This window comes from Postia placenta, assembly GCF_002117355.1.
Source record: "Postia placenta MAD-698-R-SB12 unplaced genomic scaffold POSPLAscaffold_16, whole genome shotgun sequence".
NCBI classification, from domain to species: domain Eukaryota; kingdom Fungi; phylum Basidiomycota; class Agaricomycetes; order Polyporales; family Adustoporiaceae; genus Rhodonia; species Rhodonia placenta.
In genome coordinates this window covers 875554-900094 of record NW_020169847.1, presented here as the reverse complement: position 1 = coordinate 900094, position 24541 = coordinate 875554, and the positions used below count along the sequence as shown (strand labels likewise).

Here is a 24541-nt window from a genome sequence, read left to right as displayed (position 1 = left end):
TTGTTCATATTGTGAGATGCCCGCGGGTCGGATCCACGCATACGAAAGCACATAGGTATATTTTCCTCCATGTAGTGTGGTGCTCAAAGGTACAGCCAGAATATCAGCAGGAGGCTTGAGCGACGTACGAGGTAGCGCAAGGGAGCATTGAGCAATGCACGAAAGTGAGACAAAGCCATAGTGAGCAACAGCAAGGAAGCAGTACAAGCAATACACGACAGCACAAAACGCTAGTACAACCAATGGTCCCATGATGATCGAAAACACCGACCTGAAACTCTTGAGATATTTTCGTGCTAATCCTTGACAACATCCGACGGCTTGTCAGGGTATTCGGACTTCCACCACTGGGGAAGCGATTAGCATTGCGACTATGGCAAGATAGAGATACATACGTTCAACACCAGCATGATACCCTCGTCGACCGAGACCTCAGGCTTGTACCCGAGGACCCTCTTCGCCTTCGAAACGTTGTACCATCTCGGAGTGGACATGAAGATGACGTTGAACCGCGTGAAGATCGGTGGTTTTTTCAACAGCCATGCGATGAACTCTGAGCACGCTGCAAAGACCATCCCCAGACCCGCTGGGATCACCCGTGGCTCCGGACGCGCCTGATGACCAGGATACAGCTCGTACAGCTTGTCCCAGATCTTGTGCGTGAAGTCCCAGAAACGCCACGGCTCGTCGTTCGTGATGAAAAACACCTCGCCTGCCACCGCCATCGATGGATCCGTCACGGGCAGGTCGACCTTGTCCGCGGCCAGAATCTCCCCTTGAGCGACATTGGCGACATATGTCCAGTCAACCAGGTTCGTGTTGTCGCCGATCTGCGTCCCCGTCTGACCCCGGTCGAACGCCGTCGCAAGGCCCTGCATGAGCTGTCTATCACCAGGTCTGCCGGTGCATAATGTCAGATCACTCTCGCAACACTCGTGTAGCTGTAGCCATCACTGACCCGAACACACCACATGGTCTGATGGCCACCGTCAACAAACCGTCCTTGCCATTGGCCGCAAGGACGAGCTCTTCCGCCTTGGCTTTGGTCTCCATGTAGACATCCATGTGCTTGGCCGGGAAAGGGTATGTCTCGTCGACGCCATTCAGCGGCTTTCCATTGAACACCACCCCGGAGGAGCTCGTGTATATCAGCTTGCGGACTCCAGCCTCCACGGAGGCTGCAATGACGTTCTTAGTGCCTTCGACGTTCACTTTCCAAAACACCTCGGCGCGCGCCGTGCCGGCATGAGGAGACGCAAGGTGGAAGACGCAAGTGGCACCGCACTGTGCAGCGAAAGACGGCGTCGGTTTACAAATGAACAACTGGCAGCGAGAACGTTAAGCTCACTCTCTTGAGGGTATCCCGGAGCCCGTCCTTATTGGTCACATCGACATGGTGGAATGGCACGTCGTCATGCCTCTGGGTGACGTCGAGAACGAAGACAGTGTCTCCCCGAGCCTTCAACTTGTCGACAATTTGTCTCCCTATGAGCCCGCTACCACCTATGACAGCGTAGACGTCTTGTGGGCGGTCCATGGTGAGTCAAGTAATGGAGGTGCACGAGAGAGATGGTAGACGGAGCCCAAGTTTGAAGGGCGCCCGCGAAGCCAGAGTTCCGCATTCCTGATGCATACCTGTGCGCTTGCGTCACGGTAAAGAACGCGGCTCCCAGGAGAAAGGCGTCAGCGCATAGTGCGGTCGCATGGGAGGACATCTGCCACCATGCGTGGATTGAGCGGCGGAGAGAAGAGGAATTCCCGCCTTGGGTCCCAATCAAGGACTAGACGCCTCCCGCGAAGCACGGACCAGGGCGTTGCGGCCCCGACGCAGCACACAATGCCAAACATTGAACAAGATCATGAGCGCTTCTCTATTTGGCCATGTTCACGGCTTCCACTCCTGCGATCCTTCCATCGGAGCGCTGCTGCGGGCTCTCTGCGTTATCATATCTCGCTACACGTAACCGGCTAAGAGCTAGATATGTGGCTTTGGTCGCCGACATCCTCGGTCAGGGACAGATCTCACAGGGGACAAACCCTCTATGATGTTTCTTGTATTTTCAGGTGGTGATATCTTTGAGATACCAACCCGCGTGATAATGTCTTGTATGTGAGAGGCCTGTAGACTGACCTTGAATCACAGAGTATCGCGTATGATCCGACGCGCAAGTCCGTCACCACACTGGGCTGTCATGCTTAACTTAGTATTTTCAATTTCAGAGAAACCATGGCGGATTGATCGCATCGATAGGATTGCTGTTGCTGCCACCAGCGGGATAAGCAGCCGTCTGTTCATGACAGCGCCCGCTACGGCGGTGTCAACACGACTGATAGTCATGATGCACAGGACGGCCCTTAGTCATAGCCGGCGAACCAGCATCATCGCAATATGCCTGGGCAGGCTATTCACCAGTAACAAATGTAGCTGTCATATCCCATATCGTGTTTACGCGCGCTCACGCATGGGTACACAGTGTCTTTCGAGCCTGCTCATAAGGGTACTCTGCCTCGCGTCTCACCCCTAGTCGCGTCTATTTGCATCATCCCTTCGATTCTGGTCAGCATCATGGTCTCAGATCAATACATCTCTTCAGTCGCACCCTCTCCCGTGCTATATCTCCTTTTTGTTTTCTTCGTCTGTGTCTGGTTTCTCAGAGTCTATATACTCTACCGCGAGACAGTAAAAAGGAATAAGTGAGTGTACAAACTACTTGCCTTGGCTAGTCTTGGTTAATCTTTGCTTATTCAGAGGATGGATCGGACCACGTACTCTTATCGGTGTCGAGACGGTATTCAGTCAGATCTGCAGGCCCATCCCGGGCATTTCTCTGGGTTATGATTACCCTTGGCTTTCGAAACATAACGGTAGTGCTGCACACTGTCGAATGTCAAGCGCGCGCTGAGCCACTCGTAGATTATCCATCCGATGGGTGCGATGCATACTTTATGGTAATATGCTTTCGTGGCACAATTGATGGGGTCTGATTGTCGCTCAGGTCTCTGCGTTTCCCGTGGGATACAGCTCCTTGTGGTTGTCGGACGCCGCTGCTATTAAAGTATGTCTGATTCGTTCAAACCCGCAAACGAGAGTTGATTTTCCGCTTTCAGGAAATTGCGTCGTCACGCTTGCGCTTCCCCAAGCCTGTGGAGCTCTACAAAGTCCTGCTTGTATTTGGTCCAAATATAGTTGCGTCTGAATTTGATAGCTGGAAGCGATATCGCCGTATGGTCGCATCCGCTTTCTCTGATGTGCGTGCCTTGCTGCTTCTGAACCTGACCTGTCGGTGAACAGAACGTCCTAGCGCAATCATGAATATGTTTGGTACTCGGCATCAAAACTCGGTGTGGACCTGCTAGATAACGTGTTCAAGAACGAGAAAGAAGTGGTATTGGATGACGTTACCGAAATCACTCTTCCGGTAAGCACGCCAGTCTTGAAGGACATCTTGGTTGTCACTAACTGGTCATCGAAGCTTGCTTTGTACATGATTGCGATTGCTGGTAGGCCCGCAGTTATTTTCTCATGTAATCTCAGTTCATAGACTTGTCCAGGTTTCGGGCGTGAGGTCACATTCCAGCACGACGGTGTCGTTCCCCACGGCCATAAGATGTCATTCAAGGCCGCGATAGACATCATCGCGAAAGATATATTCTTGAAACTTCTACTGCCCAAATTTTCTTTCACTCTGCATCCGCGGTTGCGCAAGCTGCAACTTGCATTCGAGGAGATAGAGGTGGGTGTTTTGAACATATCTCCATACACACTGACAGCCATCACACTTGATAGGAATACATCAAGGAGATGATCAGAGAACGCCAAACCTCTACTCAAGAGGAAGGGCGTTCAGATCTATTGAATAACCTCCTCGAAGCTAACGGAGATTCAGAGATAAAGGGCGAGAAACCGTTGACGGATGAAGAACTTATAGGTACGTCGAGAAAACGTCCTGCATGGGCTCGGCATAATCTCTGATTGCACACAGCAAATGTCTTCATTTTCCTTCTGGGAGGGCATGAGGTAAGCAACGATGCGAATCCTAGATGCTACGAAAGTCATATCGGCTCCAGGCTAGCTCTCAAGCACTTGCCTTCGCACTGGCTGCCCTCAGTCTCTATCCAGACGAACAAGAAGCATTGTACCAACAGATCAAGCAAGTAATGCCTAACGGGGAACTTCCGGTGAGTCAACTGCAAAGTCGCTGTCTCGTGTGTACCGACCATCTCCTGGTAGAAATATGAAGACATCCACTTGCTCGCATATTCCCTGGCGGTCATCAACGAAACACTTCGCATGTATCCTCCGGTAGGAATTAACCTAATATGACATACCACACCCTTACCTAGCCGTCTGAAGGTCAACGCGTCACCAAAATACTGCGCGGAGGACACGGTCATTACGGTCACCCACGCTTCCGGATCGAAGAAGCTTATACCGGTGCCAAAGAATACGAAGATTTTCCTCCACATCACGGGAGTTCATTATAATCGTGCGCAGATAGCTAATTCATACTGTCGCGCTGACGGACATGTTCGCTGTAGCACGATACTGGAAAGATCCACATGTCTTCAACCCGTCTCGGTTTCTTACTGACTACCCACGTGAAGCGTTCATACCATTCAGCAGCGGTGAGTTTTCTGTACGCGGCGCACTGCAGAAACTGAGGACTGCTACTGTCTACGTGACAGGGTCTCGGTCGTGTATCGGCAGAAAGTTTTTTGAGACCGAGGCTGTCGCCATTCTCAGCCTCATAATTTCGAGATACAAAGTCTCGATCAAAGAAGACCCTCGGTACGCACATGAGACCTTTGAGGATAAAAAACAACGAATCTTCACCGCCAACATCAAGCTGACCCTGACGTGAGCAACAGCCCTGGTCTCCTTAGATTTGTCATGTAATTGTGTTTACAGGGCCGCCAACCAAATTCCTCTTGTGTTCACACGCCGGTAGATGTCAGGCATTCAACTCCACTCCTTGCATGTACAGTACTTGGTATTGATTGATGTACAATAGTCGATTCTTTGGAATCCGGATCGCAAATACTGGACGCTGTTGTCGGCGCGGAGAAGTGTGCATGATCCGACTCTCCTTTTATCCGCTAGTATGTATGTGGACTTCAGCGGATGTCAGTCGCTACTGATTGTGGTCGTAAATATTGATGCACTCGACGACTGCGAGCGCGGGTTGCTTCACTCGTGGGCCAGCGCTTGGATATACTTTACGTGTACCTAATGAAATGAGATTCATACGCACGGAATCGAGAACATAACTTCTGCTTTTGAGCCGCCTGCAAAACCTTAGAAGAGAGGACTGTTCTGCGTATTTCGCTACAGCAAGCCGTGATCGTATATTTGTACAGTATTTTGTCGAGAGCACTGGCAGCAATCAGAATCCACTGATCCTGCGTTACAAGAAGTCGCTGCACTATGGTCCTACTAAACCGCTACTGCTTATTGTCCTCTATATCCGTATCGTTAGAAGACTTGAACGAATGTAGTATAATCTCGTCCGGAACGACTCCCAGCCGCATCGTATTTCCGCTAGTCACGGTGTCCTGGCGTGTCGTATCGATATCCGAATTTGTGGCGAACCTCATCGACACCTGGGATGATCCGTGGAGCGTCTGCGACCCATCATCCCAGTGGCTACTGGCTGCCCACACGGTAGCTAGTAATACTCCGATAGCTTGCACGTAGACGCTTGAGAGAAAAACCTCGAATAGATCTTGGTAGTGGGATGCGGAATGACTTAACCCAAGGAGGGTGATGGAGAATAGACATGGAAAGACGAAGTTGGATATGCTGATCCAGAAGAGTCCCTTCAACTGAGACGCGTAGGAGGCTTACATTGTTTTTAGACCGTGATTCTTGAAAGAAAATGGCGATGAGTACTTACATTTACCATTATTCCGGCTGAGGCCTGCTGGGAGCCGTGCATTTTTGTAAAGGCGCCAAAGGAACAAACTTGAAGATGTGCTGGATCATAGAGTACTCAGAATCATCGCCAAAAGCATATTCGTAAGACATACGCGTTATCCACCACTTGCAAGGTCCACTCGACAGTTGCTTCTGGCAGACCCTCAGACAACACCGCCAACTGAGTGTAGTTAGCTGTCCTGATGAGGATCGAATAGCGGTGTACCCAGAGGATGAGGTTCGCCAGTCTTCCAGATTTGAGCAATGCAATGGGCACAAAGATCGCTAGCAGAACCTTGGTCGTTGTTCTGCGAGGTGGATAGACCGCAATAAGCCTCATAACGAGGATGCTCTCGATAAGAAATGGGAGGAAAGCGAGGAGGACAATGTATGCAATAAGTGAGGCGTCGTTAAGAGGGGAATCGGGACGAGTCACAGACGTGAACTAGTTGAGGCCATGCTGCATAAATATGACCTCACATCTGAACAGTGAGGAGGAACTTCACCAAAAGAACGACATTCAGAAGCCCCATGATAATCCCCACTGAAATGGAAATGGCATTGAGGATGAAAATCGGTTTCCTGCGCAGTTTCTCTGTAGAGAAGAAGAAAAGAACAATAAGAAGAGGGATGGATACACCGAGCCATACGGCGCTGATAGTTAGATTCTTGAGAGTGGGTGTGGAGGCAGAGACGAAGGCGATAATGTCGGGCGGGATAGAGACTGAGGTACTCATGGTAATGTGGTTATCTTCTACTCTGTGGTGCGGGGGGTCAATATGTAGGATCTGACAACGAGTAAGGCAAGCGCACTATTGGTGCAGTTCCGGGGGCCAACGTGAACGTCACAGTGACAGGTTTGGGACCTGCCGCAAGCTATCACATACAATTGGGACATGCGCATCTTTCTCTTTTCCGATTTACCTGATGAAGCTGACTCGGTGAAACGCGCAAGCCTGTTCATCATGCTTCGCACACAGCAACATAGAAGCCCATCAGGGCAAGCGCTGAGGGAGCGCCTGATGGGCGGAACAACAAGGAGGGGATGTCTTCCTATTGTTGGATCGTGAGTCATGCGTTCAGATCCCAGGACAATGCCTGTTCGAGTAATGTTAATATTGCTTGAGCAGCCGCGGGTCATCAGCATCACCCACCGGGCAACCGTGGACGATTTAGATGTGACGGAAACTCAAGGCAGGCATGTCAGCGGGTGGACTATAGGCGATACTGCGGTGCAACCTACGCTGACAAGGTGGCTCATTTGATGTCAGATGTGATAAGGTCGTCCTTCGACAGCACTCCGACGTGATGTTGTGCCTCATCTTTCGTGAAATTCTCTATCAATGCGAGCATAAGTTATCGATATCATCATGTTGAGAAGTCCGGGAGAGCTCACCGGACAATATCGAAAGTTCCCCATCACCAAATGTTCAAGAAGTGCCTTAATAATGCTGACAGCAGTACCTGAACGCAATAAGCTGCCCCTCACCTCTCATATAATTATGAATCATGCACATGCTAGTCACGAGTTCAGGGGAAGCATGTCACTCATGTAGCGCGTTATTGGACGACGAACTGAATGGTGCTTGTCCATCTGCATCGGTCACGACCGCTGAGTGAGATGAGTAAATTTGGCCGAAGCGCACTCATGCCAACCGCCCAATCCCATAAACAGAGTGAGTCGTAAGTTGTCTTTTACGTGTCGTCACTGTTTGATAGGCCTCTGCCGGAGAATTTGGTTGATATTGGCGGCTCCGCTAGCCCTAACCGAATGGCCCAGGCCTACTCATGTGCGTGTTTGCATTCAAGACGAGGACGGGCAACCCCTCCAAAGAATTTGTCCACTTGGTTGTGGGACGCGCGGTGCGGGAAGACGGTGATTGGGGCGGCCTATTGTAGTACACTGTAAGCTTTCCGCCGGCTCGGTCCTCGGAAGCAGAACTCCAGTACAAGAATTGCCAACATAACCTAAACTTCATGGCAGCGCCTCCATAATATGTTCATGTCTAACAGTTCTCATGACCAGCTAAGTCTACTTAATATGGCAATCCAACCTCACATCCAGCCTCCAGATTGTAAGATACACTTGTCTTGTACCCATCCCCCCGTATCCGCACCCCACCACCGCGAAAAGGGGGTCTGGGGCAGTTAGATAGGCGCAACCCCCCTAGCTTAAGCGCCTCACAAGCGCCGGAATGTAACGGTCACAGGTTGCTTCTGGTACCTAGAAATGATGCGAGCTTTGATCGCTTTCCAAATCCGGTACTCACGCTCGAGACTGGTGGACGCTACATTGTGGTCTGCTACAGAATCTCAAGTTTACTTGTTTCAAGCATCTTAGATAAGTCTCATATACTATATCCACCAGAAACCTAAGTATTCCATGAGATATACCCCTCCAGTAACATCATGAGGATGCCACAGGTACTGAAAGGAGAAGTTGCAGCTTTCATTATGATGCTTTCCACATGATACCTCATTTGGTCATAAACTTACAGGCTGAGTTTGGCATAGATACTTTTTGTGTGGCCTTTCAAGTATTTTACAAGCTCAGGTATGCCTTTGTTGACACTTCCTCGAGCACGACCTGCTAGGTGTGAGTACCGGATTTGGAAAGCGATCAAAGATCGCATCATTTCTAGGTACCAGAAGCAACCTGTGACCGTTATATTCTGGCGCTTGTGGGGCGCTTAAGCCAGGGGGTGCGCCTATCTAACTGCCCCCCTTTTCGCGGTGGTGGGGTGCGGATACGGGGGGATGGGTACGAGACAAAGATACACGCTGTCCAATCCCAGTGCCTCGGAGATGGAGCTACTGACGTTCGAGGTGGACTCTCACCATCGATTACTCATCGGAAGGCGGCCGAGATGTGGCTTTGCAGCGCAATGAGACGATAGAAGGGCTCTGACTTTGGTATTCGTCAAACGATTCCCTGTAGGTATTTGCTAGTTACCCCTGTTGCCTCGCCATCCTAATCTACTTCTGATCGGCACCGTATTGACTTGACCAATTATAGCTGAGGACTGCAGGGTTTAGGTCAACCTGTATTGTCTCGCGGACTACCTTGGCTCACAAGATCAGAGGACATGGGTTGGGTCTGAGCGCATGCGTGGGGGCATAGATATAATACCCTGGCTCCGTCCCGCAGGCATATCAACCCGTGCAATAGCCTGCTTTGCTAGAGTCTGTATCATCCTCGAGTCCTTGACAGCGCCATCATGAGCGTTGACGATCGCTCCAGACTGCCAGTACTGCCAGTGCTCCTGCTGCAGAATGCTTTCCTGTCAGCACTCATTGCCCTCCGCCCGAAAGGGCCTATCAAGCTAGCGGCATTCGCAACATACACCTACAGTCTCGGACTGGTACTCACCAGTACCACCGGGGATCTTCAGCAAAATTACGCTCTTGGCTCCTCCTTTGTAGTGCAGTTCTTCACCGCATTTCACCTCCTATGGCTTACAGACCCCTTGAATGACCTGCGCCACGAGCGCGACCACATTGCACCTCCAGCAATGCCGTTCCTGCGCCGGATGTATTGGGCATTATGTGTCATCACTGGCCCACGCGGAGTAGGATGGAATTGCCAGGTGTGCGCGGCTTCATATTCCTGCCCTTCCAATGCTCATGCGCCACCCAATTTGCTTCGCTCCAGATCGCAAACGTACCTCCTCGTCCTAGCGAACCACGCTGGTCGTTCGTGCGTCAGCAGCTGCTGTACGCACTCAGATTGTACCTGCTCGTCGACCTCGCACAGACCTACCAGCGCTCTAATCCTTCGTTCTCCCATCATGACGCCGGCCTGTTCTCCTTGAGCGCCCAAGGCTACATTCAGCGATGTGTCAACATCGTCGCGTGGTTTGCTCCAGCGTATGGGATGATCGACATGCCCTATCGTCTATTCTCCGCGGTGTCCGTCGCTATTGCCTGTTCAATGCCCAGAGACTGGCCTGCAATGTACGGAGAGTGGGCCGACGCATACACGCTGCGGCGGTTCTGGGGGTGAGTTCTCAGTCACTGCTGGCCTATGGCGTTCAAGATGTGACAGACGCTCATACATACGTCTTTGCGCAGGCGCACCTACCATCAGTCGTTACGCCGTGTACGTACGCCATTCGCACGCTCGCCTTCTTCGATCCGCTGATAGCCATAGCCGTATGATGTGATGTGCGCAGTACGCTGCGTCGATGGGAAAGGCGTGCTGCCGCCTGCTGGGACTGCGCCAGGGATCCTGGGCGTCGTCATACACGCAGCTGTATGTCGGTTTCGCGGTGTCAGGCCTGATACACTGTGGCGGCGACATCATGGTAAGCCCGAAGCTGTTCGGCATGTCATTCCCGTTCTTCATCGCCCAGGCCGTGGCCATCTCGTTCGAGGACGCGGTCATTGGCGTGGCGAAGCGCACCGGTATGCAGGCGCAGTGCCCGGATGGCTTAGCGCACGCGCTTGGATATGTGTGGGTGTTCGTGTGGTTGAGCGTATCGACACCGTGGTGGATGCGTACGGGGATGGTTGACACGAGTCGGACGGTTTTCTCGCTGGTGACGATGCTTGCCCCGACTATCACGCCTGGCGCAGCGCGGTTCCTGTTTCTGTCCTTGATGGCACTTTTTGCAAAGGCTTGATTGTTATGATTGTAGAACATTTGTTCTGTCTGGCATGATAGATGAATACATCTTCATTCCGCTGTCCTTGGGAGCGGGGTCCAGTGACTATTAACGTTGATAGCGTCGTAACTCTAAGCAGTGCTCCACTGATAGAAAATTCATCCCCTGCTGTGATTTTCGGTAGTGTCGTCCACGGCCGGGCTTTGAGTCCCAAGCCGGCCGGGCCACCAAAAGCCCGGCCCAAGCCCTCGAAAGCCCTCGCGGAGGGCCTGGCTTGAGGGTTCAGAAAGCCCGAGCACCAGTAGCTGACGACACCAAGTATGATCTATGCTAACTAGTGGTCGATCATTATACATGGATCACACTAGTTAGCGATCCAGGTAAGTTATACATCAGCAAAACCACACATTCCCTTAATAGGACTTACATACCTGAATATAAACTTTACTTCGACTTGAAGCTGAGAGCACATGAATCACAACACATCACTAGGGCAATAAGGCAAAGTAAGATAGAGATTTAATGGCATAAAAAAGAGTAGAACATACAAGAACATCAGTAAACCGCCACTCCAGCTTGGACCTATCTGTCGCGACTTGAGGTCGAGCGACAGGGGAAAACCTAAAAGCTGAGGGCGTTCGACTGGTTCTTACCGAAGCGATGGTGAGCAACGCTCAAACCTAAGGCTAGGGACAAGAAAATGTATTAGTTAGTAAAGGTAAGTAAGGGATACAAATGGGAGCTTACTGACCTAGGGACAAGAGGTCGAAACTGAGGTCCCTAGGGCAGCAGAGGCCGGCTTATATACATGGGGAGATAAGGGCCGGCTGTGCGCATTGGTCCGTGCGCAGCTGGTCCATGCACAGCATGCCGACGCGGCCCCGGGGGCCGGTGAGTCAGAGCGGCTGTGTCAGCGGAGCCCGAGCTGTGCCACGCACTGCCGTCCTATCTAATCTGATCGTACAATAGATAACAACTTGTCCGTTCAAGCGTATAGTACCGAGGTCGCGGGTTCGAGCCCGCAAAAAGGAAAAAATTAAAAAACGGCTAGGCGCCGTACCAAGTCGTGACATTACCCCCCCCTCAACGGCGCATGACCTCATGCGAGGCGCCCTTGCCCATCTCCCACCCGGAGCGGCAGCATGCTTCAGTTAGCGGCGAAGGCATTGGCTGAAAGTTGAGACCACCAAAGGTAGCAGCGTTGAGGCGGCGAGGGGCGTTTGGGTTCTTCCGGTGGAAGTCGGCTACGAGGGCCGGCGCATTGGCAATGTTGTGCGCCGGTTCCCATGACGTATGCGAGTCGTCATAACCCTTCCACTTGACGAGGTACTGCAGCTGACGCCGGAAGATCCGCGAATCCTTATCCGCTCGACCTCGTACTCCTCGTCGCCTTCAACCTCGATCGCAGGCAGCTCCTCCGGCTCCCGGCCCAGGATGTCACTACGCGTGTACTTGCTAAGTAAGGAGACATGGAACACCGGATGCACCGGCACTGACTTCGGCAGGACTAATTCGTAATCCAAGTCTCCAAGCTTTCGCCGCATGGCATATGGTCCAAGGCGCTTGGGACTGAGCTTCTTGCTCGGCTGTTTCAGCTTAAGGTTCCGAGCGTCAAGCCAGACCTTGTCCCCCGGCGCGAAGACCAGTGCCTTTTGCACGTGCTTATCGTAGTACACTTTCATGCGCTCAGCTGACAGCTCGAGCGCAGAGCGCGTGTCATCGCAAATCTCCTTCAGGATCTTGAGCCGATCAGCGGCCACAGGCATTGCAGACATCGGATTGATCCGTACTTGGATCTCAGGATTGTACCCCTGATGCAGGAAGAAAGGGGAGTGCCCGGTCGCGGAGTGAACTCGGTTGTTCAGTGCGAATTCCGCGAGCGGCAACTGCTTTGCCCAATCATCCTGCCTGTGGCTTGTGAAAGCACGCAGGTACTGCTCGATCTCCTGATTCCAGCGCTCAGTCTGGCCGTCTGTCTGAGGGTGGAACACTGTGGACAGCGCCGGCTCGATTCCCAGTCCCTTGTACACCGCATGGAGATACTTCGAAGCAAACTGGGGACCTCGGTCTGATATGACCTTGGCCGGGGCCCCATGATGCTTGAACACATCGCGGATGTACAGGTCTGCTGCACCTTCTGCCGTCAGGGTCTCATGACAGGCCGAGAAGTGGACCTGCTTGGTAAAGCGGTCGGCGGTGACCAGGATCGAGTCGAATCCATCAGACTTTGGCAAGCCAACGATCATATCGGTCGTGATGATCTGCCATGGGCGCTCGGGGATCTCGTTCGGCTTCAGCGGACCCTGGGGCTTAGCTGGGAATGTCTTGGTATGGTTGCACACGTCGCAGGTGCTTACGTACTCATTGACAAATTTGGACATTCCTGGCCACCAGTAGTTCCGCGACACGAGCTCCAGGGTTTTGGCGCGACCACCATGACCGGCGATCGGCGAGTCGTGGTGGATCTTGACTATGTCCCGCCGGAGCTCTGCGTTCTTTGGGACGTATACGCACCCGCGAAACAGCAGAAGCCCTTGTTCGGCGTTCCACTCCTCAAAGCCCCTTTGCAGCCGGGGCGGCCCGAGGTCCTGCACCTTTTCAAGCGCCTCGGCCACCTCCCAATCCCTTTCCGAGCACTCTCTGATGCGCTTCAGAAGCGACTGATCAGCTGTCACTGAGGCATGACCGCGCCTGGCGGAGGCGATGCGGAAACGCTCTGGCTTGAGAACCACCTGGTCGGTGTTATCGTCCTCATCGCCGATCTGATGGTCTGATTGGCGCGACAGGGCATCAGCCTTTCCATTCGACGTTCCGGCCTTGTGCGTGATGCGAAAGTCAAAGCGAGCCAGGAACAGCGACCATCGCGCTTGACGACGCGTGAGATACTGGGATGTACGCCAGTACTCGAGGTTCTTGTGATCAGTTACGATCTCGAACTGATTGGGTAACCCCTCGAGATAGTGGCGCCAATCGTCTAGCGCCTCAATGATCGTGAGCATCTCTTTATCATAGATCTCGTAGTTACACTGTGCCGGATCCATCGCATGGGATCTGAAGGCGATGGGGTCCCATTTGCCATCATCCTGCTTGTGCATCAACACGCCGCCAGTGGTGTACCCTGAGGCATCGACTTCAATGCGCGTTTCCCGATTAGGGTCGTACAGTGCTAAGACTGGAGTCGTTGCAAAGAGCCGCTTGAGCTCATCGAAGGCATGTTGCTCCTCTTCGCCCCAATGCCATGGGTCATTCCCTGTGAGTGTCACGACTTGGTACAGCGTCTAGCCCTTTTCTAAGTTTTTTCCTTTTCCCGGGCTCGAACCCGCAACCTCTGTACTATACGCTTGAACGGACAAGCCGTTATCTACTGTATGATCAGATTAGATAGGACGGCAGTGCACGGCACAGCTCGGGCTCCGCTGACACAGCCTCTTTGACTCACCGGCCCCCGGGGCCGCGTCAGCATGCTGTGCACGGACCAGCTGCGCACAGACCAGTGTGCACAGCCTCCCCTAAACTCCTCCTGTATATAAGCCAGCCTCTGCTGCCCTAGGGACCTCAGTTTCGACCTCTTATCCCTAGGTTAGTAAGCCCCTGTACTTACTTACTTATTCAATGCTAACTACTTGTCCCTAGCCTTAGGTTTGAGCGTAGCTCACCATCGCTTTGGTAAGACTTAGTCGGACGCCCCCAGCATTTAGGTTTTTCTCAGTCGCTTGACCTCAAGTCGCGACATTAGGTCGAAACTCCCCAAGCTGCCGGCGTCCCCTCGGGACCCCCTTTATTCGCTTTCCTTTCCCACAGGTCGGGTCGTGCGCACCCCTACAATACTCTACAATACATACAATACGTAGATAGCTTTACATACATCGCCACCCCTAGAGGAACGAACTCTTCAACACCTGCACTTCAGTGGGCGGTGTTTGTCCTCACGGACGCGTGGTCTAGGTTCCTGCTGCATAATAGTCAAAAGCAGTATTGGGCCCTACGTGAACTGCGAACCTCAGGGTCTTCTCGGGCGTCGTAGCGTAAGCTAGTGTAGTATGGCCATTTTAGTACGCGCACCTTCCCGTCCTCCCCCCATCCATCGTGGCTACCTGCCAAGGCCAGATCCATGCATTTGACTCTCAAGATCTCATCGACGTCTACATCCCAGACGTCCCTGAGACTGTCATCTACCGTTGTGAGCAGCAGCCGTGCCCCAACCGGACACCCCGATCGATCACGGAAGATTACCCGCGCTATAAGGCGATCAGACGAGCACAACATCCGCTCGGCCCTCGAAGCACCCTTGCATCTCGATCCGCCTCAAGGCACTCTCGCCCTGTCTCCCCTACCTCCCGCCTTCCCCAAACTGTCGCCGAGTCCAGTCAAGCATGAGGAGATCTCCCTCCAGACCCTGTGCCAGAGCCTGAGCCTGAGGAGGGTACGGGTGAAGAAGGAGTCTCGGAGTCCGAGTCCGAGGATTCTGTTGGGTCCGCCTCGCTGACAGCGCTCGCCTCCGCGTCAGCAGTCCCTGACGTACGTAACCCCCCCGCCGAACTTCCTCCGGCGCCTTCACCGCTGACTCCACCGAGAGGCCGCTCGAGCACTCGCTCCTCTCGAAGTTTGACCAGCGGAAGGCCACCACAGCCGCCTCTGCCCCCGCAGCGTCCTCCGTCCCCCCCAACGCTGATAATGTCCTCTCCTGCAGCCGCCCCCGATAAGGAGACTTTGAAACTCCTCCTCCCGCTCCGCTATGATGGCAAGACCGTCATCAAATGCAACCGGTTCCTGTCGCAGCTGCGCATCTACTGGCTGGTCAACACGTCGTTGACCACCATCGAACTCAAGGTGCAGGTCGCACTTAGCCTGCTCGATGGAGACGCCCGCGCCTGGGCCACTCCCTACTTTGCCCAGCTCGCGTTGGTGCAAGTAGGAGTACAAGGGGTCACAACCCCATTCGCGAACGAAGCGGCCTTTGCCGCCGCCTTCAGGGCCCGCTTCGGAAATCTCGACGACGAGGCGGCAGCACAAGTAGAGCTGGCGAAGCTCTGCGCGGACAAGTTGGTCCGCAAGAAACGCACCGCTGCGGAGTTCTCCGCGCTGTTCAAGGGTCCGGCGGACCGCTCTGGGTATGGGGACCTGGAGCTACGCGACAAGTACCTGAGCGGCATCCCCTCCCGCGTTGATATGACCTACGAAACCCTAACCCCTAACCTGGGTGCGACCTAAAGGGACTAGAGATTCGCCGAATGCGGAAGATGTTCCGAGATCTACGCGTGAGGCGTCGGGACGACCGTGCCGAGCTTCGAGTAAGCATCGCACACCGTCGAAGGTGTCAAAGAGCGTCGAAGGCGAAATCGAAGTGGTGGGAGACTGAGTCGAAGTGCCGGGCGGGATGCGACTGCCAAAAAGAGGTGAATCGGGGCCCAGAGGGGCTTGGCGCCTATCATCTCCTCCCTATTGAAATTTGGACCGCCCTCGGTCCTCCACGTGATGCGAGAAGCGCGATGGTCGTAAACGGATCGAAGCGGCATGGCAACCCGCGTAGGCTTCGAACGCCACGTGGCCGGCGCTAAACGCTGGTCGGAAAGGAGTTATAAGCAGGGTAGACTTAGCCTCATTTTCCCCATCCCATTGTTCCTTCGTCGCTACCTCATCGCCCTCTCTCCCATACCCGCTGCTTCCACGATGTCTGCTCGCTCCGCCACCCCTGCCTCGACGCCTTCGCTCGTCAACCGCCGCCTCGCCTCGCTGCTCGCAGTCCTCGAGGCTCCGCCGACCGCCGACGCCATGCTCAACGTGGTCGAAGAGTGGGCGCAAGACTTGTCGCCGCTCGTCGTAAGTCGTTTGTTAACCTGCATAACCCAGCTAAACCTTTGTTTTCGAACAGCTCGCCTATCGCAAGGCCCTGGGCGCCATCCGCAACGAGGAGACGGAGTTGCGCGTCGCCGCCGCCGTCAAACAGCTTGCCGAGCGGGCGTCGGAGTCGTGGGTCGAGTGGGCGCGCGGGGACTGGCCCGAGCTTGCGACTGCCATCGATGCCGAGGTCGAATGATGCCTCAAAGAGCAGAAGTGCCTCGCCAAAGAGGAAGCACGATGCGTCGAAGAGGCCACGAAGCATGTGAAGGCTGCCGAGGAACGTTGCCTCGAAGACAAACGGCGTCAAAAGAACGAAGAGGACCGCCTCAGGCAGGCCGAAGACGAGCATCGCGCGCAAGAGGCCGCCGATGAGGAGTTGGCGTGGATCGCGGCCGCCGAGGGACTTCTCCCTGACCCCACGCCTGCCGGTGTCGACAAGGGGAAAGGGCGCGCGAGGGTCGATGAGGAGGTCACTGAGTTGTCGGATGACCCTTCGGTCGTAAGTCTTCTTTTCTCTGTCGTCGTTCGATTACTAATCGCTCTTTCGTAGAAGACTCCGCATACGGTCGAACGCCCGTTCGCAATGACGGAGGCCGACATGGCCGCCGCGGCGATTGAGAAGCGTCAGGCCGGACAAAAGGTACGTTCGATGCTCCGTCGAGTCGGTTCGAAGCTAACTCTTCGATAGTGCGATCGTTGCGCCGGCTACCGCTCGGCCCCGGTCGATTGCGTGTGGGTTGAGAACGCTATGACCTGCGAGAGGTGCGCGCAGTTCCAGCAGGGATGCTACTTCGACAAAGTGTCTGTGCTTGGGAAGACCAAGAAAACACGCGGCGGGGGATCTACCACAAAGAAGCGCAGTAAGTCGTTTCTTCTTGTCCTAGGCCTTCGCTGACGACTTCGTAGTTCGGCCGACCTCTCCTGGGCCTTCGGTCGCGGATGCGAGTGGTTCGAAGAAGCGCCAAGTCGACGAGCCTCTGCGCCCACTGCTTCGACTGCCTCTCGATGGGGCCGGCCGCCTGGGCCTGGAGCAGGACGACCTCGACGCACTCGACCTCGACGATGAGTCTCGGGGCATCATTCGCGTCATCCACGAGGAGCGTGCTCACATCGCGCGCCGTCGAGCGCTCCTCCATGACATGGACCTCGACCTTCAAAAGATGGAGAAGGCCGCGCTCACGAAGGGAGGAATCGGTTTCGTGCGCGGGGCTGTCGACGATGAGTAGGCGATGGCGCGGGTCGTCTTGTATCGTAGTTTGTCTTCATGTCGTAGCACATTGCGTAGATAGTCGAATGGAAAATGCGGCCCTTGGCCTAGACGAAACCTAGGGGGAACTAAGAAAAGGAAATGCAAATAAGTGTGTTCGAAGTAAGTTGTAATATGATTGAAGGACATAGGAGGTGAAATAGAAATGTTCATAGTGAAGGAAAATGGACTTAATGAAAATACAGGCTCAGTTTGTCATCACAGCCTAGGAGGACTCGTCTAAGGTGAGCCTCCGTGCAACGGTCGAATCGAAGCGTTCGTAGAACGTCGAACGATGTCGCGACTATCGAGTTGAATTGAAGGTATTCGTACAAGGGATGGTCTGGAACGTAGGAGAAAATCAAACATATCGCGTAACGTGCGAGCAGGAATGGAGAGAAGAAAGTACGTATCGTGTTGTACAAGTAAGGGAAGAACCTCTATTCGTCGTGTTCTTCGGCTTCTTCGACTTCATCATTGTCGTCGTCACCTAGAGAATTCGATAGTTCGAGTTCTCGAAGACGCTCGGTCGAGACATCTTCGAGATCTTTGGGAATTGGAATGGATTTGCGCGCGAAATATGGAATGACACGAAAAGCTGCGATGGGTCGATCGAGGACTGTACCGTCGAGTTCGCATACGATGTACGCGCCGCCCTTGTTGCGCAAGACAACGATGAGGGGGCCTAGATATCGCGGGCGCATCTTGCGGTTGAGGGACTTCTCGATCTTCGTGTTGCGTATGAGCACTAGGGCTCCGTGCTTGAAGTCGAAATCCTGGATCGAGTGCTCGTGCTCTTTCTTGAAGCGAATTGCTGCCGTTCGACGTGCTTCATAGACCTTTGAGTGGAGTTCGGTGACTTGCTCAACGCGTTTCTGGAGCGCAATGGCTCTACGGGCGATGAGATCGGTCGTCGAAAGGACCGAAGTCGGTGGTGGTTGCAGATACGTGGCTTCGACGATGTCGAGAGGAATGAGCGGATGGGTGCCCGTAACAGCGAAATAGGGTGAGCAGCCCATGCGTCGTCGAGTCGTGATGCGCTCGGACCAAAATACAAAGTACGCAGCTTGGGACCATTTCTTCTCATCTCCGTCGGCTGTCTTAAACAAGGCTTGTCGCGTGCTGAAGTGCGGACGTTCGACGAGACCGTTTGCCCTCGAATTGTACCCACTGATTCGAATATGGTTGATGTGGTACTTCTTCGAAAGGTAATCGGCCGCCTTGATGAACGCCGTACCGTTGTCGGTGACGATCTCACTGAGCGCGCCCCATCGACAGAGGATGTCTTCAAAAATCCAGTCAGCGAGGGCCTTTGCTGTCTCTTTTCAAAGCATTCAAAACTCGGGGTAAGTCGTGAGCGAGCATCTACCTTGGACCAAGTACTTGTATCCGCCCGAAGCTGGCATGTGCATTGTGTCGATGTGAATTTTCGCGAAGATGGGGGCTGGTACTGCGACGGTCGGAGGAATGAGGATTTGACGCACTTGTCGAGACTGGCAGATATGGCACGATCGAACAAACCAGGCGATGTCGGTGTAGTGGAACGGCCACCAGAATCGCTCATTGACGAAGGCTCGGGTTGCATAGATTCCTCGATGCACGGTGCGGTCGTGGCATTCTTGAAGTATTCGAAGGCGATCGCCGGGCTTGACGACTAGCTTGTGTGCTCCGTGACTGTCCTTGCGCCAGAGGGTGTCGTTGTCGAGGAAGAATTGCATGCAGTACTTGATGAATCCTTCGTAAACGCTTTCGGAGATGCCGTCGGGCTTTGCTAACGTTTGATGAAATTCGAGCACATCGTCGAGCTTTGCATCTGCGAGTTGTGCTTGCTCCGATCGAGGCACTAGCTCGTAGCTATCCTCCTCCCTATTGAAATCTGAGCCATCCTCGGCTCTGTCATTGGTGAAGATGGCATGCATCTGGACGGACGGGCGGGGCTGAACCTGGTGAACGAAAGAATGCATCTGGTCGATCCAATCGTCGAACTCTTTGTCGACCTCGTCTTCGATGACATCACCGGGCTGAGCTGTGCGTCGAGAGAGGCCGTTGGGGCCATGCATTGTACCGGGGACGTGGACGAGCGTGAAATGGAATGTGAGAATCGAGACAATCCACCGGTTAATACTCGCGCTTGGGGCGATGTCCGGATTCTTCAGCATACCCTTGATGTACCGAGCATCGACTTCGATGATGAGGTTCCAAACGCCGATCAGGTAGAGTCAAAGGGATCGTAGCGCGCGGAATAGACCGTAGATCTCGAGCTTTGGCTGTGAAAACCTCCGTTCGCGATCGTTGAGTGTGATCGAGCCGAACCTGCTGTAGTAACGGATGTTGGCTTCGTCGCACTGACAGAGGTGATATCCAACGGCGATGAACGACGTGTCGACTGCGAGAATGACAGGAGAGGGGGAATCATAATGGATGGCTCGGAGTGCGGGGGATGAGAGCAGTGCGTCCTTGAGGTCTTCCTGCGCCGCGATTTGCTCCGGACCAAACTCGAACTCGATGTCCTTCCTCGTGAGGCGTACGAGCGCGTCGGTGCGGTGAGCGAAATTACGGATGAAGATTCGAACGACGCCGATGGTTCCAAGGAACGCTCGAACGTCGGATAGAGTAGCGCAGGGACCCCAGTTGCGTATCGCTGCGACGCGAGAGTCGTCGGGGAGGCGTCCTTGAGGAGTGCAGCGATGTTCTACCACCATGATTTCTCGAGCGATGAGGACGCTCTTGACTCCTGAGAAGGTACCTCCGGCGTAGCGCATTCGAGTGACCACGCGGTTCATGTTCTCGGAATGCTCCCATACGAAGCGTCGAATGCCGCGGTTCGCAGGGAGTCGTTCATCATCGTAGTCGGATTCGGGACCCTTGATGGGAACATCGTCGACGTAGGGCACCGTAATGTGCGGGATCTCGGGCTGGAGGATGTAGGTGACGTTGTCGTGGAAGATCGGGACTGAGTTCGTCCAACCCATCGGGAGTGTTACCAAGCGCATGGCTCCGTAGGGTGTCTGGAACATCGTTAGATCTCTCGAAGACTCGGCGATGAGTCGTTCGTTGTAGCCGACGTAGAGGTCAAGCATGCCGCCGCATGGTCTTCCTCCGAATTGTTTTGCGAGGTATTCGGGCATCGGCGGTACACCGGAATGTTGAATCGTAACTGCATTGAGGGGCTCGAGGGAATGGACTAGTCGAAGGGATTTACCGTCCTTCTTGACGACACAGAACCACCGCGATCGATACGACGAGTTCAATGGCTCGTAGACTCCGGCGGCGATCTTTCGCTTGATCACCGCGCAGACTTCGTTGTAGATCCCGGGTGGAATGGGGATATTCTTCTGCACCCAGGGCGTGTGAGGGACAACGGGGAAATCAATGGGGGGGAAGTACTCGGGCTTGAAGCATCCGCGCTCGTTGTTGGTCCAGGCAAAGGCTTCGTTGTGCAGGCACATGAAGTGGTGGAGGACTCGACGTTCTTCGGGAAGTAGGAAGTCGCCGTCGTGAAGCTTTTCGGTCATTTCGAAGCGTTCGAGGGTGTACCGACCGGTAGGTTTGAACGGCGGGGGGTCGGTCGAAAGCTTAGGCATGATGGAGAGAGGGTCGCCCTTGATGTCTCGAAGTATTCGAAATTGTTCGGGGATGGCACCAAGGACGGGTCGGGTTTTGAGAGCGACAGGCTTGTATTTCTTCTTTGTCGCGGCGAGGATCTTGTGCGTTGAAGGGGTAGAAGTCGATGTCGTCGAAGGAAAGGGAAGAATTGAGTTGGAAAGCTGCGAGATGGACTTCGTCGGGACGGGAGCTGGCGGAGTCGAAGCGAACGAAGCTGAAAATAGAAGAGTCGAAGCCCATGTTGAAGCGTTCGACGGGGCGGCATTAGAAGCTGTATTGTCCGAAGCGTAAAGAGACTCTAAATATGAAGAAACGGAGGTGCATGCGGAGAGGTACAGTGACGAAACAGCGTTCGGAGTCGAGGAATCAATCGGAGAGACGAAGGAAATACTTGGTGTTACCCCATCGTAGTCGATGACTAGCGCGGCTTCTCCTTGATCATGGGGAATCAATTCCTCGAAGCGAGAAAATGCGATTTGCAACACCCGAGAGGATGCTGCCGGCTTCGCGATCTTCCTCGCGCGTACATCGGAATCGTGATGGTTTCGCCGGTGTTCGGACAGAGGATCGTAATGGTCTGGTTCTCGTCGGCGAAGTTCTTGACGACGCTCTGCGTGAGCACGTCGAAGGGTCGGCCGAGGAGGATGTCGTACGCTGCGTTTTGAATGACGTGAGCCTGGAGGTACAATATGATCTCACCGATGCGGAAGGGAACATTTCGAATGAGTCCTAACGATTGGTCCACCTCGCCGTTTGCCGATTGCATGTTCAGCTGGATTGTAGGATCGAACAGGAGGTTGAGGCCCAGACAGACCTCTTCCGACATGGCGACGATCTGCGATCCTGGGTCGACGATGCATTCGATCTGCTCTTTGTTCTCAATCAATGCGATGATCGAACGAATCGCGTTCGAATCGTGTGCGACGGTGAATTCTGCGGGGTGCTCGCCGTGAGGGATGTGCTTGAGGTATGTTTCATAGGGGTCGGGGACGATTGTAGCACCGGGTTCCAACGTTGCTCCTGAACACGAGAGCTGGTTGACGGCCGTGACCTCGTCGGCGCCGATTTCTACGATGTGGGCCGACGCGACGGGTTCCGTCGAGACTCGCTTAGGGGTGATGGCGTCGCGGTACTTGGTTTGAATGTCGGGCGCGATCGACAGCAACTCTTCTGGGGTTAGCGTGACGAACGGCGACTTCATCGAACGCTGGAAGATCTCCTTGGCGAGCTTTGGCTGGATAACGGGGACGATGGTCTTGTACGCTGGTTCCTTGCCCTTGTCGTTCGAGGGCTTCAGCGGAGTTGCGAAGTTTCGAACGTTCGGCGGGGCGTAGGTTGCGTCGCGAGCGTTTGCGAAGGGGTGTACTGGTGGTGCTGGGGGAGCGGATGTAGCGATAGGTTGAGACGTGGATTGCGTAGGCGGCGAAGGCGATGCTGCTGGTATCGTTGGAGGCGGGGCCGTGCTTGTCGAAGTGCTCGAGGGTGCCGCCACTCCTTTTGATGTACCAGAGCCAGAGGCTTCCGCGCTTCTCATGACGACTGGCGTCGTGGGCTTCTTCCGCTGTAGAATCTCGACGCCGTCGAAGACCTCCCTTCGCTTCCGAAGCTGAAGGAGTTCTCGCTCGAGCACCTCGATCCTGCTGCTGGTGTTGAGCGTGAAGGTTTGCATAGTCGAGCGATCGTCGATCTCGAAGAGCATCGTCGGAGCGGCTGGTGCTGCGGGATTTCTCCTATGCCACTCGTAGATTCAATCTCGTATTGTGAGACCAGGGATAGTGCGGGGGCAGAAACTTCCGTTTGGAAGAACGATCTTGCCGTCAGTATTCCGTTTGCACTTGCCGTCCTGAATGTCGATCTCCGCAAACTCGCAGGTGCCTACCCTGCAGCCACGATTGCCGCAGTAGTGGCACGTCTGTTCAACTCCGCTGTTCTCGTGGATGTGGACGGCAGCTTGTTGTCTCGGTGCGGGGGCATGGTTGTGCATAGCGTGTGTCGTCGGCTGAATAAGCGTCGCGATCGTCCTCAACAGGCTTTCGATGATCATCGAGATGTCTTCGGTTTTGATCATCCCAGGGGGCGCCGTTGTCAAGGTGTTCGATGTCGACGCGATAGCCTGGTTAGCCGCTGTCGTAGGTGTGCTCGATGTACCGTGTAAGATGAACATAGCCACTGCGTGAATCTCTGCCATGGTGTACGGGTCGTCAGCATAGTGATCGGGATGCTTGAGATGCAGTTGGGTCTCGAGCCGTGTGAGCAACGCTGGCTGGAACCCTCAAAGAAATGTGCAACTTTGTTTGATAGTGGAGAGCCGGTGCTGTGCGATGAGATGTTTCATAATGGCCATGAAGTCGCGGTAATAGCAGCCTAGGTCTGCCACGTTGTGAATCCCGATACAAGCGCGTTCTCCGATGAGCTGATCCATGTCCGCCAGCGACCATTTTCTTGTATCGTCGGCGCCAGGATAGAGTGCTCGTATGTCAGCTTTCCAGTCGTTGTAGCTCTTGGCTACGTCGATGAAGGACTCGATGGTTTCCCATAAGTCGGCGACGTCGATCGAAGGGTACCGAACGGCCCACTGTTTCTTGGCTGCTTCATCGGTAATCTGACACCGGGTGAACAATGCTTCGAGGTCCTGGAAGTAACGCCAAAGTGAATGGACTTCCGATGGGTCGAAACTTGGTGCTGTCGAATGACTGTGCGGGGGCATCAATGGTGTGTTCGTGTTCTGACTCATGTTTGTAGTGTTGGTAGGAGCTGGGCTCGAAGAGGACGAGGTAGTAGTTGAAGGAATCGTAGGTGCGGGCGGTGCGGGGTTGGAGTTTGAAGCTGCGTTTGAAGGTGCCAAGGGTGGCGGAGGTGCCAGGCCGGGTGTAGGTATGACTGAGAGTCACAAAGAGGATGCAATGGGCGGCTGAGCGTGGGCGCGAAAAGAAGACGGAGTCGGGAGTTTGAGATTCGAAGTAGATGGGATGGGATCCTCGGGTTCGGGCAAAGAACTGGATCATTCGAAAAGATCAGGAGTCGAAATGTCGTAGTCGGAAGTAGTGAGGCCTAGAAGCTCGGGGGACGAAGTGTGTTCTTCAGCAGTTGAAGGGATCGGTTCTTCGTTGAAGTCGTCCTGGAGTTTTTGGTCTATCTTGTCTTCTTCGTCGCGGTCGAAGTTACCGGGAATGGTTGGAGAGGGAGTCGATTGCGTTCTAGAGGAGCTGTCGAGGTTTTTGGCGGCGCTGCGGCTAGCAGCCTCACGCGCTTGCGAGCGGGTGACTACTGGAGACGTTTTCGGAAACCTGAAAGCGGCGAATTCTTGCCTGAGACCCCCTCGCGGTGGGC

The 24541-nt window shown here is 54.1% G+C and overlaps 6 protein-coding genes across 6 annotated transcripts; 3 read left to right on the top strand and 3 right to left on the bottom strand.

The window, feature by feature from the left end:
• Positions 1-371: 371 nt before the first annotated feature.
• Positions 372-1537, bottom strand: POSPLADRAFT_1049771 (hypothetical protein; the record flags this gene model as incomplete). Its single annotated transcript, XM_024479837.1, has 3 exons — positions 372-897; positions 959-1284; positions 1349-1537. 3 exons carry the CDS (start codon positions 1535-1537, stop codon positions 372-374), a joined length of 1041 nt encoding a protein of 346 aa, XP_024334869.1.
• A 1029-nt stretch (positions 1538-2566) lies between these two features.
• On the top strand, positions 2567-4949 carry POSPLADRAFT_1049770 (hypothetical protein; the record flags this gene model as incomplete). The annotated part of the gene is made up of 16 exons (XM_024479836.1): positions 2567-2694; positions 2750-2865; positions 2915-2949; positions 2997-3056; positions 3109-3249; positions 3303-3419; positions 3474-3501; positions 3553-3734; positions 3788-3929; positions 3984-4018; positions 4069-4179; positions 4232-4303; positions 4355-4487; positions 4540-4626; positions 4687-4858; positions 4910-4949. The coding sequence occupies 16 exons, from the start codon at positions 2567-2569 to the stop codon at positions 4947-4949; spliced, it is 1599 nt and encodes a 532-aa protein (XP_024334868.1).
• Positions 4950-5442: 493 nt separating this feature from the next.
• Positions 5443-6651, bottom strand: POSPLADRAFT_1049769 (hypothetical protein; the record flags this gene model as incomplete). Its single annotated transcript, XM_024479835.1, has 4 exons — positions 5443-5651; positions 5895-5974; positions 6028-6222; positions 6395-6651. 4 exons carry the CDS (start codon positions 6649-6651, stop codon positions 5443-5445), a joined length of 741 nt encoding a protein of 246 aa, XP_024334867.1.
• Positions 6652-9132: 2481 nt separating this feature from the next.
• On the top strand, positions 9133-10536 carry POSPLADRAFT_1154847 (hypothetical protein; the record flags this gene model as incomplete). The annotated part of the gene is made up of 4 exons (XM_024486889.1): positions 9133-9501; positions 9567-9913; positions 9986-10013; positions 10087-10536. 4 exons carry the CDS (start codon positions 9133-9135, stop codon positions 10534-10536), a joined length of 1194 nt encoding a protein of 397 aa, XP_024334866.1.
• A 3443-nt stretch (positions 10537-13979) lies between these two features.
• Positions 13980-17585, top strand: POSPLADRAFT_1155194 (hypothetical protein; the record flags this gene model as incomplete). Its single annotated transcript, XM_024486921.1, has 11 exons — positions 13980-14013; positions 14374-14543; positions 14572-14698; positions 14912-15036; positions 15148-15718; positions 16049-16338; positions 16391-16546; positions 16571-16858; positions 16910-16999; positions 17048-17219; positions 17266-17585. 11 exons carry the CDS (start codon positions 13980-13982, stop codon positions 17583-17585), a joined length of 2343 nt encoding a protein of 780 aa, XP_024334865.1.
• A 5373-nt stretch (positions 17586-22958) lies between these two features.
• Positions 22959-23945, bottom strand: POSPLADRAFT_1061168 (hypothetical protein; the record flags this gene model as incomplete). The annotated part of the gene is made up of 2 exons (XM_024481350.1): positions 22959-23470; positions 23501-23945. 2 exons carry the CDS (start codon positions 23943-23945, stop codon positions 22959-22961), a joined length of 957 nt encoding a protein of 318 aa, XP_024334864.1.
• Between the last annotated feature and the right edge of the window lie 596 nt (positions 23946-24541).